Source organism: Canis aureus, chromosome 19 (genome assembly GCF_053574225.1).
Source record: "Canis aureus isolate CA01 chromosome 19, VMU_Caureus_v.1.0, whole genome shotgun sequence".
Taxonomy (NCBI): Eukaryota; Metazoa; Chordata; class Mammalia; order Carnivora; family Canidae; genus Canis; species Canis aureus.
Genome location: NC_135629.1, coordinates 30,150,882 through 30,165,361, shown reverse-complemented (window position 1 = coordinate 30,165,361; position 14,480 = coordinate 30,150,882). Strand labels below are relative to the sequence as shown.

At 39.3% G+C, this 14,480-nt stretch overlaps 1 protein-coding gene across 3 annotated transcripts in view; it reads left to right on the top strand.

The window, feature by feature from the left end:
* Positions 1–14,480, top strand: part of PTPRG (protein tyrosine phosphatase receptor type G) — a 704,516-nt gene that overhangs the window by 394,585 nt on the left and 295,451 nt on the right. For all 3 annotated transcript variants that reach the window (XM_077858250.1, XM_077858249.1, XM_077858251.1), the window contains exon 3: positions 13,589–13,768. In XM_077858250.1, the coding sequence (XP_077714376.1) occupies positions 13,589–13,768 (180 nt within the window). The remainder of the gene's footprint in view (positions 1–13,588; positions 13,769–14,480) is intronic.

Genomic DNA, 14,480 nt, shown 5'->3' with positions numbered 1-14,480 from the left:
AGTGCTCATCCCATTAGGTGCCCTCCTTAATGTCCATCACCTGGTTACCCCATCCCCCCAACCCACCTCCCCTTCTGCAACTCTTTGTTTTTTAGAATTAGGAGTCTCTCATGGTTTGTCTTCCTCTCTAATTTTTCCCCACTTAGTTTCCCCTCCTTCCCTTATGTTCCTTTTTATATTTCTTATATTCCACATATGACTGAAACCATATTATTTTATCAACTTTTATCAATTTTTCTGACTTTGGGCTTATACATGATATGTGGAAATGTTTTTCCTGCTCCACATTTCCCCACAAGTGGTTCTTGTGGTTTTATTTCTTTATTTTAAATGTTTAAGTCTTGGATCCATTTGGAATTTATCCTCTAGTAAGATTATCTGCTTTTGAACCATTGAATAGGATTAGGCAATGACTGTAGTTTCCTTAGCAAGCCTCCATTGATTGATATTTGCATGATTGCCAGTTCTTTCATCTTATAAACAGAAGGTTAGATGGTAAATATTGTAGGTTTTGTTGTCTTTTTCACAACTATTCAACTCTGGTATTAGAGCACAAAAAAAAAGCCATAGTTAATATGTAATGAATAAATGTGGCTATGTTCCAATAAAACTATTTACAAAAATAACTGGTGGGAGGGATGCCTGGGTTGCTCAGTGGTTGAGCCTTTGCCTTTGGCTCAGGGCATGATCCCGGAGTCCCCAGATCCAGTCCCACATCCGGCTCCCTGACATGGAGCCTGCTTCTCCCTCTGCCTGTGCCTGTGCCTCTCTCTCTGTGTCTCGCATGAATAAATAAGTAAAATCTTCAAACAAAACAAAACAAAACACAACAAAAAAACCTGGTAGGCCAGATTTGGCCCACATGCCATACTTTGCAAACCCTTGTAGTGTATGGTGCATAGTCACATAGATCTGGAATTAACTCTTTAGTCTGTCATTTACTATGTGAGGTCAAGTTTCCTAGCTCCTATGCCTCAATTTCTTTATCTTTGAAATGGGGGAAACTAGCACATGACTTGACACAAGTTGTTGAAAGGATCAAAGAAGATAAGATGTCGAAACTTGTCATCACAATGCCTGGCATACATTTTAAACTTCGTAATATTACATTAAAATGTTATGTAACTTGATAGCTGAGGTTTTGGTGAGTGCCTCAACCTAATTGTCGAAGTTTTGGAATATAGGTGAAATCTGGTGGGGTGAGGTCCGAACTGATGACAAAGAAAGAATTCTTGAGAGATCTTTGGTGCAAAATGGTGGTTTTATTAAAGCACATGGACAGGACACATGCACTGGAAGAGCTGCTACTCTGGACTGTGAGGAGTCGCTGATTATATGCCTGGGAATTGGGAAGGGATTGGTGATAGTGTACTCTCTAAGGAATTTTGGAAGCAAGGTTTCCAGGACCTTGAGGAGGGCTAGCTATTGTTGGGAAAGGGTCACTTATTACCGTCTAACAAAACCTGAGTCATGAGACCCTTCAGATATATATATATCGGTGGGCCATGTGCTTGGAGAATGATTGCCAACACATATCTTGGAGGAAATTTCTAAAGGAATTTTTACATGTTTAAAGTAGACTTACAGGATCCTGGATGTCGGGCTAAGATTGCATTTTGCCCTTAGCAAGGTATTAACGTCCAGGCAGTTGAGTCCATAGAGGAATGTCCCTTTGCCTGTTTCAAGGACGAGTCAATGTGCTACCCTCAGCTAGTCCTCTGTTCTCCCATCACTGATCCTTGCCCTTTTAAAAAGATATTTATTTATTGAGTACCTTCTGTGTACCTTATGAACAAAATACCTGACAAATACCTGACATCATGGAGCTTATTTTCTCATGGACTATATATAAGGAAGAGAAGTGAACAAGGTTAGGAAATGGAATTTGGATGGGACTGCTAGTTCAGATAGGCTAGCAAAGACTCCTCTGACTGGGGGAGGTGGAGTTGTTGACGTTCTTTTTGTCACTGTCACTTCTGTTAAATCCTTTTAATTTTCCTTCTTGATTCCCTTTATTGGAAGTTACTTACAGTATAAATTTATTGAAATAGAGAAAAATACGAGTTACAGTGAGCTGTTCGCAGTGTGACAGAGACACAGGATCCGTCATGTTGTTTTGGCTTTACCTCATAAATGTGTTGCTTTATGTCTAGACATTCCCCCAGATAGTGTTTAATAGTTAATACATTTTAGAGCATACATTCTTCCTTTTATAGTTGCCACAGGAAGCATGTTAATCATCCTGTCTGCACCCTCTGAAGCGCCACCCAGTCCCACACACCCCCTCCACCCCGGGCCCCTCAGCTGTTGAGTGAGTGCCTCATAAAACTGTTTTTAATTTCTTGTTCTTTCCCTCTCAGCCCTTGTGTCTGTGGGTTGTTACATAGTCTGTTAGCCCTCCCAAACAGCAAACTCTGGGATATTTCCCTCTTCCTACTTGTGATGGAGATTTCTCCTGAGCATGTGGAGTGTGATGCTGGCATTCAGGAGTCATGGTGAGAAAAAGGCCCTCCAGACTAAGACAGGAAATCCCAGTCTTGTCTGAGCCAGACCTCAACTGTCAGTTCACGGGATGGGACTGCGAACTATGGGAATAAAGCGTGGTCACCCGGATGGGTCATCCCTACCTGATGACTTGTGCTGTGGTTGTGTCTGAGGCATAAGCCTTTGGTGAGAGGCAGCCATTCCCATGAAGGCTTTCAGGGACTCTTACCCCTAACCCCTCCGTTATCAAGAGGAAGAACGGACAGCAAAGGACTTCAGAGTTTATTCCCTGGCCTTTTGTCTAAATGAGATCTTTAAACTCTTATTCAGGTTTATCCCACTCCTACAAGGACAGAGGATAGCTAGAAACATAGGAAGGAAGGGGACTCAGGAGTTGTTATCCTTATATATAGTCCATTTTTATCATTATAATTAGACATTTTCACCTTAGTGATGAATGTAGAAAAAGCGTTGAATAATTTAGTTTTTGGTCTCTTTGGACAAATATTCTGATTCTGTCCTGTATTTTTAAGTCACAAAGAGCAGAAAGCCCCTACTCAAGCTGTTTTATACACAAAAACATATATAAAACTGAAAAGCCTAGAGATGGAATTTAAATTTCAGGAATGGTTTGATCAAGCTGGCTTCCTTCCTTCCCTCCTTCTTTCCTTCCTTGCTTCCTCCCTTCCCTCTCCATTCCTTCCTTAATCTCCCTTTCATCCCCTCCTCCTTCTTTTTCCTCCTGTCTCAGTACTTGTCAGGTTTGGCCTCTGGTTGATTTCCCTTTGGTTCCAGTCCAGTCTGCTCCCTTCCTCTTGTCCATTCACATTCTGGGGGGAGGGTGTTTTCCCTCAGGCTCTGGAGCCTTATTTTTTGTCATACCAACCTAAAACATTCCCTCTGACCAGGGAAATTCCATGCGCTAATTGGCTTAGTCCTCGGTTAACACCCTTTCCCAAGCCAATTACTTGTTAAGGGGGATAAAATTAAACTGATGGCCAAATACCAATCAGACATTATTTCCAGAGCCAGAAACAGGGTCAGGCTTTCCAGAATTTAGGATTTGAATGTAATTTCCACAAGAAAGTCTAAATAATCATGTTTATTGAGCAGTTACTATGTGCCAAGTACTGTTGGATATGCCCTATGTGTAATAACTTATTCAGTACTTTTCACATCCCTGTGGCCACCTGTAGGAATGTGTTCAGCAAGGGTGAGTTTTGGCTAGGCTATTAACAAATATTTTGTGTGACTCGTTCATTCTTCCAGATGTATTAAACTCTTACAAGTTTTAGTGGTAATCCGATACAATCTTACAGTTTGTGTGTAAGGAAATCATTTTATGACTTGACTGCCGCTACATCGAAGTCCACCTTCCAGAATTGAGACTGGAATGAAAACGCAATTTGGTGGCAGGCTGTCACCACCTGCCTCTCTGGTGCTCTTGACAGGCATTGCTAACTGATCTGGTCTTTACTGATAAGTAATCCTACAGTCATTTGGAGCTAACATGCGACTTAGAACTTATTGGCCATCTTAGATCTAGAACTCAGATGGCTATTGCATTACCCAGTGCTCTTTCCACTATATCATGTGACCATTTTAGTGCTTGGATGATTATGTTAAGTTCTGTGGATGCAATCAGAATTCTAAAAGATCTTTGTCACGTGAAGAGTATTGACTGGTTGAAGACGTTGTTGATCTGAAGGTTGAAGGCTTCAGGTCTGGAGCAAACTTCCTATAGATTATAAATACCTTAGATGTTTGGCATTGGCTAGTAAGAATTGTATTTTTTTTTAAGTTTTTTTTTTTTTTTTTTTTTGATAGACATAGAGAGAGAGGCAGAGACACAGGAGGAGGGAGAAGCAGGCTCCATGCCGGGAGCCTAACGTGAGACTCGATCTCAAGACTCCAGGATCGCGCCCTGGGCCAAAGGCAGGCACTAAACCGCTGAGCCACCCAGGGATCCCCAAGAATTGTGATTTTTGTTTTTTTGTTTTTTTCTTGTTGTTAATAGTTCAGATACTTTTTGTAAACAGTTCCTTGTTAATTATTTAAAGATTTTACTTATTTATTCATGAGAGACAATGAGAGAGAGAGAGAGAGAGAGAGAGAAGCAGAGACATAGGCAGAAAGAAGCAGGCTCCATGCAGGGAGCCCAACGTGGGACTCAATCCCAGGACTCCAGGACCACGCCCTGGGCCGAAGGCAGGCACTAAACCGCTGAGCAATCCGGGGATCCCCCCAATTCCTTGTTGTATCTACAAGAAACAAGAAATGAAGTTGGCCAACTTTAAACAATATTCATTAGATTTTGAGTACATAAGCTATCTCAATTATTAATAGGAATTTTGGCCACATGTTTGGATGAGGTTAGATTCCACTTGAAAGATACAATTTTTTAATACCAGGTACATCTAAACATGCCTTGTTGCAGACTTTGTCTTTGAAGGGCCAGAATCCTCTAGTCTGAATTGCATACCTGCCCCTAGTGTGTCTGTTTTACTGCTGTCATCCCACATACTCATGCAGACGTCACTAATCAATCACCCAATCCTTTTTTTTTCTTTAAGATTTTATTTATTTATTTATTTATTCATAGAGACACAGAGAGAGAGAGAGGCAGAGGCATAGGCCGAGGGAGAAGCAGGCTCCATGCAGGGAGCCCGACATGGGACTTGATCCAGGGTCCCCCAGGATCAAACCCCAGGCTGCAGGTGGCGCTAAACCACTGCACCACCAGGGCTGCCCTCCATCACCCAATCCTGATGAGACTCTGTAAAGCCTGAATTTTGTGGCTCAGAACTCCTAGGTAGTCATTCCTGGAATCGTTTCTCTAAGCAATACCCTCTTTAAAAAAAAAAAAAAAAGATTATATTTACTTATGAGAGGGGCAGAGAGAGAGAGAGAGAGAAGGAACTCACAAACAGGGGGAGGGGCAGAAGGAAAGGGAGAAGCAAATTACCTGCTGAGCAGGGATCCCAAAAGCCCAGTCAGTCTCTGCACCCTGAAATCATGACCTGAGCTTAAGGTAGAGGCTTAACCGACTAAGCCACCCAGGTGCCCCACAATACACTCATTTTTAAGGACAATATAATGGGCTCCAGTGAGATCTTCAGCCTCAGGATTAGAACTGAGGACCTCGATTTAGAAATTTGTGTTGTTTCCTATTTTACCTAAAAATAGTTTCAATATTCAGTCCAAAGATAGAGATCTTATGAAAAAAGTGAATAACAGTTGGTATTAAAGAGAGAAGAGAGGCATTTAGTGTTGAGCATCCTCCTTTGGCTCAGGTTGTGATCCCACGGTCCTGGGATTGAGTCCAGCATCAGGCTCTCTGCAAGGAGCCTGCTTCTCCCTCTGCCTATACCTCTGACTTTCTCTGTCTCCCATGAATAAATAAATAAAATCTAAAAAAGAAAGAAGAAAAAGAAAGAAAGAAAGAAAGAAAGAAAGAAAGAAAGAAAGAAAGAAAGAAAGGAAGGAAGGGGAGAAGAGAAGAGAAGAGAAGAGAAGAGAAGAGAAGAGAAGAGAAGAGAAGAGAAGAGAAGAAGTAGTTTCCATGTCTGGTGTTATTATCTGATGTTGTTTCTGGTATTATGGTTACTTATTGATATTACCTTAAAAATACACCATTGATGTGAAATGGAGGAACGAAGTTTTTATTCCTAAAATTTAAAAACAAAAAATTTACCCAACTATTTTATTATCTGGAAGGAAAATTTACATTTTCTGAACTGGTTTAAAGATTAGAACATTCCTATAAATAATCGAACAACTTCATAATTATGCATGCATAATAAATGAAAACTCTGGAGACGAGCAATATGAATGCTTTTTAGCACTTTTTCCTTTTTTCATATATACGGCAATAAATGCACAAAAGGTAATTAAGTTCCTGGTAGTGGAGAATGCAAAAGAATCACAAGCTAAACCCCATAAAGCTTTTTAATTAAAAAATGGAATAGTTTTAAGTTGTGTTTTAGATTTGGGAGAAAAAGCATTAATTATAATATTAGGTAAAAAAATGAATACTAATATTTTTGGAGTGTTGCTGTTGGTTAAAAGTAGACAACAAGATGCAGGGTTATAAGCCTGGATTCAGGTAATACTTTTAATATAAGTTCCTTGAGGGAGGCATTAATAAGCATATTTGACTAGAAACAGCACATAACATGTATATTAGTTTTGTTTTTAATTAGATTTAGACAGAATTCATTATTTTTAATGGCTTTTCATTAGTGAACAGAAACCGTTATTTGGATATATTATGGTAAAATAAATTCAAGGTGTATGCTTATTTTCTGCAAAGAATCTCTTAGGTATTTAAGGAAATCATTGTTTGGAACACAGATCATATATAGATAGTTGAAATTGCTCACTTTTATACAGAAGTATGATTTATATGCTCTAAAAATAGTACTTTTATCTTTCTCAAGTCAGATATTAGTAATGAACTATAATTAAAGGAGATAGTTTACTTATATTGTTGAAAAGTCATATTGCTAAACATTTGTGTCTGTTCATATTGGACTTTTCAAGTAAACTTGCTGGAAGTGGGAGTCAAAGTTAGGTGTTTCTCCCCGATTTTTATTTATATTTTCTTTGAACACAATAACTTAGTTTTGGTCCAAAATTTATGTATGTCAGTCAAGTTCTTCGGGTTAAATCTGCCTTGAAGAAACACTGATTTTGAAGTGGAATCTCAGAGGTGAGCCCAGATTTACAGTATTTGCCATTATTATCAAGTGGGGAATTATGTCTGCCTTAAACAGGCCAATTGGAATTAAAGTCCACTTGTGTGATTTATTCACCTTACTGTAAAAATATGTCTTCCTTATGCTAGCCTACTGAATTTGTAGCATCTAAAAATGAGAAAAATACAGTGGCTTGTTAGTGGTACACCAGAGAGATGGAAGTGGGTTCGTTTAATGCACAAATGAGCCGTAAATTCGGCTAATAATGTTCTTCCTTAGCTATAGTTTTTAAAGGTGAATTTCTCCAACTTTACAATGTTTTTATTTAACCTTAAATAATGAAATATCACCCACAAGGTTACTGTGTCTTCTTCAAACCAGTGTCTCTCTTTGGTTTTGCTGAGTGGAAATTCCTTTCTGCAGAGAGGTTACAGTAGCAATCCCAGCATTATCTATAAATCAGTGCCCCTCTTCTTGGTCTGTTAGGCCATAGACCTGCCCCCAAATATATAACAGCAAATCCAATAAAATCTGGGTATTCACAAAATTTAGGTTTTCTTTGGCTTCTGAGCAGTTTAATAAATATTTCTTCATCTCGTCAAATGAACCACAGAAGGACCCTATAGATGGAAGAACTACCAGGAAATAAACATGGGTCAATTATTATTAACTGACTCTACTTCATTCAGAGTTCATGAGTTCCCCTGCTGATTTCCATCACTCAGTTTGCTTCCATCACTCAGTCTAGAATATCAACATGCTTTTTGTTTGGTTTGGTTTGGTCACCACTCTTTAGTTTTCTTTGGTCTGTGACAGATTTTAAGTCTTGGTTTTTTTGTGACCTTGACATTTTTGAGGAGTATCAGCCAACTGTTTCATACTGTTCTTCAGTTTGGGTTTGTTTGATGTTTTCCTCATGATTAGACAGAGGATTTTTAGAAAGAATTCCACAGAGGGATGTACTTTTCTTATGACCTTTATCAAGATGTACATGATGGTGGTCCTTGGCATAACAGGTGATGGTAATTGTCACTGTTTGGTTAAGGTGGGATTTCCAGTCTTCTCCACTGGGAAGTTGCTCCTTTTTTTAGTTTTTTTTTTTTTATTTTTATTTTTTCTCTTTGAAAGCTAGGTACTAAGTTCTAGCTAGTCCTGTGATTAGACTCCACTTCCCAGATGATCATCTGTACTTTTGACTCTTGTCCTCTGCAAATGGGAAGCACCAGCGCCCATTACAATTCTCAGCATTTCGAGGAATGACTTCCCTGAAAGGTCACCTTCAAAGTCCTGCCCTTGGGGAGGTGAGGGCTCCTTCTCTCTATTTGTATATCACAAAATGGACACCTGCATTGACCGCCCCCTGAGCCATTGATTGATTACACTGAAAATTTGTTTCTTCCATTAGATAGTCAAGTTCTTGAGGGCTCACTACATGTTTTTATAACACAATAGCAGTGGCAACAAGAGTAGCCATTTACTGAGTTTTCATTGTTGGGCATTTTTAAAAGTACTTTCCATTTTTTGTCTCATATAATCCTCAAAACTATTTTTTGATGTAGACACCACTAATTTTTCCCATCAGACATTTGAATTGACTGAGCCACTGGTAGCTTCAGTTTTCTAAGGGAACCCCACGGGAACTGCGGCACCTCCACCTGCTGGCACCCATAACATAGCACTGTGCCTAGAACTGCGCAAGTGTCAATTCCATATTGAGGTGTCTACAGTGATGAATTCATTAATGAGACTATTTTTTTTTGTCTTTAATTGGCTTTCTTTAAATAGAGAACTCTGTTAAAGCATAGAAAAAAAGAGCGGCAGCTGAGTGGCTCAGTTGGTTAAGCATCTGCCTTTGGCTCAGGCATTGATCTCAGAGTCCTGGGATCGAATCTCTCATGGGGCTCCTCGCTCAGTGAGAAGTCTGCTGCTCCCTCTGCCCTTCCCCCTTGCTTTTGATCTCTCTCTCTCTCTCTCTCTCTCAAATATATAAATAAATGAAAATATTTTTTTAAGATTTTACTTATTTATTTATTCATGAGAGACACAGAAAGAGGCAGAGACATAGGCAGAGGGAGAAGCAGACTCAATGCAGGAACCCTGATGTGGGACTTCATCCTGGGACTTGGGGATCAGGCCCTGAGCTGAAGGCAGATGCTCATCTGCTGAGCCACCCAGGAGTCCCAAAAATCTTTTTTTTTTTTTTAATAAAAAGCATAGAAAAAATAAGAACCTTAAAAATAATCATGTTTCACTAAAGGTGTTGAAAGCAAAGTTCTGTCACATTCCTTTCTCTAAAGAACACGTAATTGCTTTTGGTAGGCCTGTTAAATTTGCACACAGATTACATCATGCACATCATATACCTGCAGCTTATTTTACCATATCCTCATTCAGACTAATTTAACATATTATTGATGAAAGAAAGGAGGTTGATATCCTGACTCTTGAGACCAAGGGAGTCAGGAAGACTTAGGAGGAAGTCTAGAAGTGTAGAAGTGTAAAATTCAAACCAAGATACCGCCGTAGTGTCATTAGAAAACAGGACTATGCAAATCTTTAGGCTCATCTTTTAATTCATTTATTTGTGCCGAAAAATATGTATCAGCAACACGCCTTCGGTAGGACCTTGTGCTAGGCAATAGGAATAAAGCTGAATGAGCCAGAGAAGGAACCTCTTCTCAGAGAGTCATGAACTAATGAAGAAGACAGATGTTAAGGAATGAATGACAAATGACATGAGGATAGGATGTCCCAAGGAAAACAGGCACCCATTGCCAGGATGGTACATGAGCCTTGTGTATACCTCACTGGCAAGGGTGTATTTACACAGACATCAAACATTTAAGCAGGAAAAAAAAAAAAAAAGAAAGAAAAAAACAACACCTTTAGGCAGGAATTTCAAATGCATTCACTGAATTCATTAAAACGAAAATATATTTTAGGGATGCCTGGGTGGCTCAGTAGTTGAGCATCTGCCTTTGGTCTCAAGGCGTGATGCTGGGGTCCTGAGATTGAGTCCTACTTTGGGTTCCCTGCAGGAGCCTTCTTCTCCCTCTCCTTATGCTATGTCTCTGCTTCTCTCTTTGTCTCTCATGAATAAATAAACAAAATTAAAAAAAAAAGAAAATATTTTTCATCACAGATTGAGATTCCACTGCCAGTGTCCACAGTCTCTCGCTGCAAATATGGTAGCAGAATGTCTCCATTGAGACCTCATTCCTACAGGACTCAACAGGTGAATGGCAAATTACTTTTGGCAGCCCACCTGCCCTCTGGTTTCTACCCCCGTGCTCCACCCTGTCCTCTCTGGGAAGGTAGCCTGGTATATTAGATTGCTGTGTCAGAGCTGGTGAGCTGTCGAAAATGGGTCCAGCTGCCAGCTGCACATAGCCAGCTCATTCTAAGGAAGAGTCAGTAAGGGGATACTCAAGTGCAAATGACTTTTCCATCTTATTTTATTTTATTTTAAATGTATTTATTCATGAAAGACACACAGAGAGAATGAGAGAGAGGCAGAGACACAGGAGGAGGGAGAAGCAGGCTTCATGCAGAGAGCCCAACGCAGGACTCGATCCCGGGACTCCAGGATCACGCCCTGGGCTGAAGGCAGGCACTAAGCCACTGAACCACTCAGGGATCCCCCTCCATCTTATTTTAGACGGATAATGTCATAACTGAGGGGTGAAGGCTTCTTGGTGATGGCTTTTCACCCCAAAACTAGGTTTAAGTTAACCACGGTCTTTATTTAGCATCATGTTTTTTACTTAAAAGCATTTATTCAAAGTTCTGAAAAACAAAGCATTCAAGACTGTTGGATTGTACAGCTGAAAATGATTAATGATACGATTCTTGGTTCTTTATAAAGTGTCTTAACACTGAAGAGATTTATACAGTGTGGAATGGTGATGGCGTTTCGATGTGAGAATAGGTAATCAATACCTCCAAGCTAGAAAAGTCTTCTATTTCCTCCACTAATGACATAGGGGTTTTTGCAAGGCAAGGGTGTCTGGAGCATGCAGCACTCCAAAGAAAAATTAATTTAAAATCTGAAGTGGAAGATCAGTTTCAATTAAAATTGCACTTGAATGTACATTGGGTAGAAGTGTGAAAGCAAGCATGTAGTCGGTTTAAATCTTCAGATTGTTACCGGCGAATAAATGAATCCCACTGGTACAAACCCTGATTATATTTTTATAGAGTGCTAAATTATATTTCACCCATGCCTAGAAGATTTTGAGAAATAATATGAATGGCAAGTACTTTTCAGAGGTTGCAGAGTACTTTTCTTTATTAGTAGGATAATTATCAGATGTCCATGTTTTTACAAATGATTGCTAGCATTCTTATTTTTTGGAGTCATACATGTTTGGATTTATTTTACCATGCATTTTTTCCCTATCGACTATAATTTTATCGTACTAGTGAGTTTCTAAAAGTCTTTACACACAGACACATGTGCACACATGATATTAAAATATTAGTTTCCATAATTTGAACATATAGGCCCATGAGACACATTAGCAATCACTTTATTTATTTGGAAGAAAATTTAAGGAATGCAAGGAAAATTGGAGCTTTTCCTTATGTCTCCTTTCCTTTCCTTTTTTCTGTCAAATGTAATGATACAAGATGGAAATAAAGCTTGGCTAGAATATATGCAAATGCACACTCTGTTCCTTTATGACTCATCAGAGTTTTAGGGAATTTGACCAAGAGGTGAAGAAACATGAGTGAAAAGCCCTTGATGTTTCTTCCTTTCGTAAGGAGTCTTACAGTCAAGAAAATGATGATGTTAACTTTTTCTAGAAAGCCTTATGTCGCTTGTAAATGATTTTGAAAAGTGCCCTGAGGTTGCTAAACCTTTGCCAAGCAGTGAGCATGTTCTTTCTGATACTGTCTTTTATCTTAGTGTTTGGGATGAGAATTAGGGAAAATGACCCAGTCCTAGAAAGACGCCAAGTTATTTGCCAGATAGCAAGAATATGCATCACTTTTAGGGAGTCCCATCAATTGCTCTTGCAGCCTTGAAGCTTCCATTACTGTGACTGAAAAGATGTTCTGTGGTTGTCTTTTTTTTTTCCCCCCCATGGGACCATTGTTTATATCAGCTTTGAGCTATATTGACTTACGGGGTTAGGGACATTCATGGCCTATGTGATTGTGGCAGTGGGTTGGGCACAGGTGTGTGGGCTTGTATTCAGTAGAAGGGAGACTACCAGTGTCTCTGTTCCTCCCAGCACATGAGGCTAGGTATGGCGTGTGGTATGAAAATGATGGGTGGGTTGGTCTTTCAGATCACATTGGCCATCCATCTTCTTCTTTCTGATATATGAAGAAATTTTAAAGCTATAGAACTTAGGACTCCATGTATATGTACATGTAGGTGTATACATATATTATACTTCATTGACTGGGAAACCTAAAAATTGTAAGGTTTAGACTTACCTGATTCTTTAAAAGAGATAATATGTTAATTTTTCTAGCAAAGGATGTTTCCTTTCAACGGGCTACTGTTGCCTTGTCATGTCAAGAAGGTTCAAGGCTGGATGCAGAAAAATCTCAGAGCCTGTTCAATTTAATAGACCTCACCCCCAGATTATTTCACTTCCCAGTAGTGCAGACAAACAGGTGCAGTATGTTTTCTCTGCCCATGCTTGATTGGTACCCAGTAGCATTCTGCACAATAGTCGCGTTCTCTTTTTTTCCACTCCATATATCCCCCCCAAAGCCTGTATTTAATATGAATGCTGCATTCAATCTGAAGTTACCCTTATACCCCATCCCCTATGCCAAAGATAGATTGAGAAGACGAGGTTAAGTCCCTGAATACAGAAATTTATAAATTCTGGCCAAACTGAAAAATCTTCCACAATTAACCAAAGGAAAACCCTGCCTCATTGCCCCATTATTTGTAATTGCTCTCATCCCATATTATGTTTCCTTTTTTATTTTTTTCTTTTTCCAGTTCACAGACTCCTAGGAGCTAATAGGAAAGTTGTGTTTGGTATACCATTGGTAACTGCAAAACATGCAAAACAGAGGAAGGTGTTTTCTTGTGAATAAGTGCTTTGCTTATTTTGGAAGACTTATTTAGAATTTTTTAGAAATGTGAACAACTCTGACAGCCCTTCTGCTCCGCTTCCTTAATCTGATTACAGATAAAATAGCAAATGTTTGATTACAAATCAAGAAGAAAAATTATCTTAAGGAACATGTCTTTTCTTAAATTCTTCTTGCCATACCAGGCAAATTCTTAGTTCCTTAGTTTTCAATGGACTAACATCTTTGGAGTGGGAACATGGTGGAGAATGCACCTTCAGAGATGCAATGCTTGCTTTCATATGTCCTGTTCATTCCATCCTGAGCCCTTGAGTCATGAAGATTGAAGTATTATTTTCTTTTAACAGGTGCGTATGGTCCTGAGCACTGGGTCACATCTAGTGTCAGCTGCGGGGGCCGTCACCAGTCTCCCATAGACATTTTAGACCAGCATGCACGGGTTGGCGAAGAGTACCAGGAGCTGCAACTTGATGGCTTCGACAATGAGTCTTCTAACAAAACCTGGATGAAAAACACAGGGAAAACAGGTAGACTATGACTTTACTAGTTAACACATCAATGTGAAATATTTTTGAATGATTCTAGTATTTACCTTACCCGTGATTGGCTCCTTAAGTAGTACATGTTGCTATAAAGAATATAGAGATGAATGAGATTTTTGGAATCAGCTCTTGGTTGAGAACTAGCCACTTGCTCTACTAGTTGTGCGACTTGGAGCAAATTAACCACTCTGTGCCTCAGATTTTAGAAATACAGGAAAGGTGCCTAATAATATAATATCAGCCTCATAGGGTTGTAAGTATTTAGTGAATCAATATATGTAACGTGTATGTAGAATGGACTTTTAGAAACCTGCTCTGCTCATTATGGTGGCCACTAGCCACATGTGGCTATTTAAATTTAACAATTGAGTGAGTAAGATTAATGTTCACTCCCTCAGTTGTAATAGCCACATATCTTTTTTGTTCTCCAGCCCCCTCCCCGACTTTGTTAGGTTGTCTATGTGCACTGTTTGAAAGCAGAGGATACATATTCAGATCTTTGTGGGTTTTTTTGTGGGGGGAAAGTAACTTGACTTTTATTTAACATTATGTAAGTTTAATGTTTACAATGGATGATTAGATACATGTATATATTGCCTAGTGATTACTATAATTAGATTAGTTAACGCTCCCATCTCCTTACATCCTTCCTCCACTTCCGTCCCTCCCAACCTCCCTCCCTTCTTTCCTTTCTTTT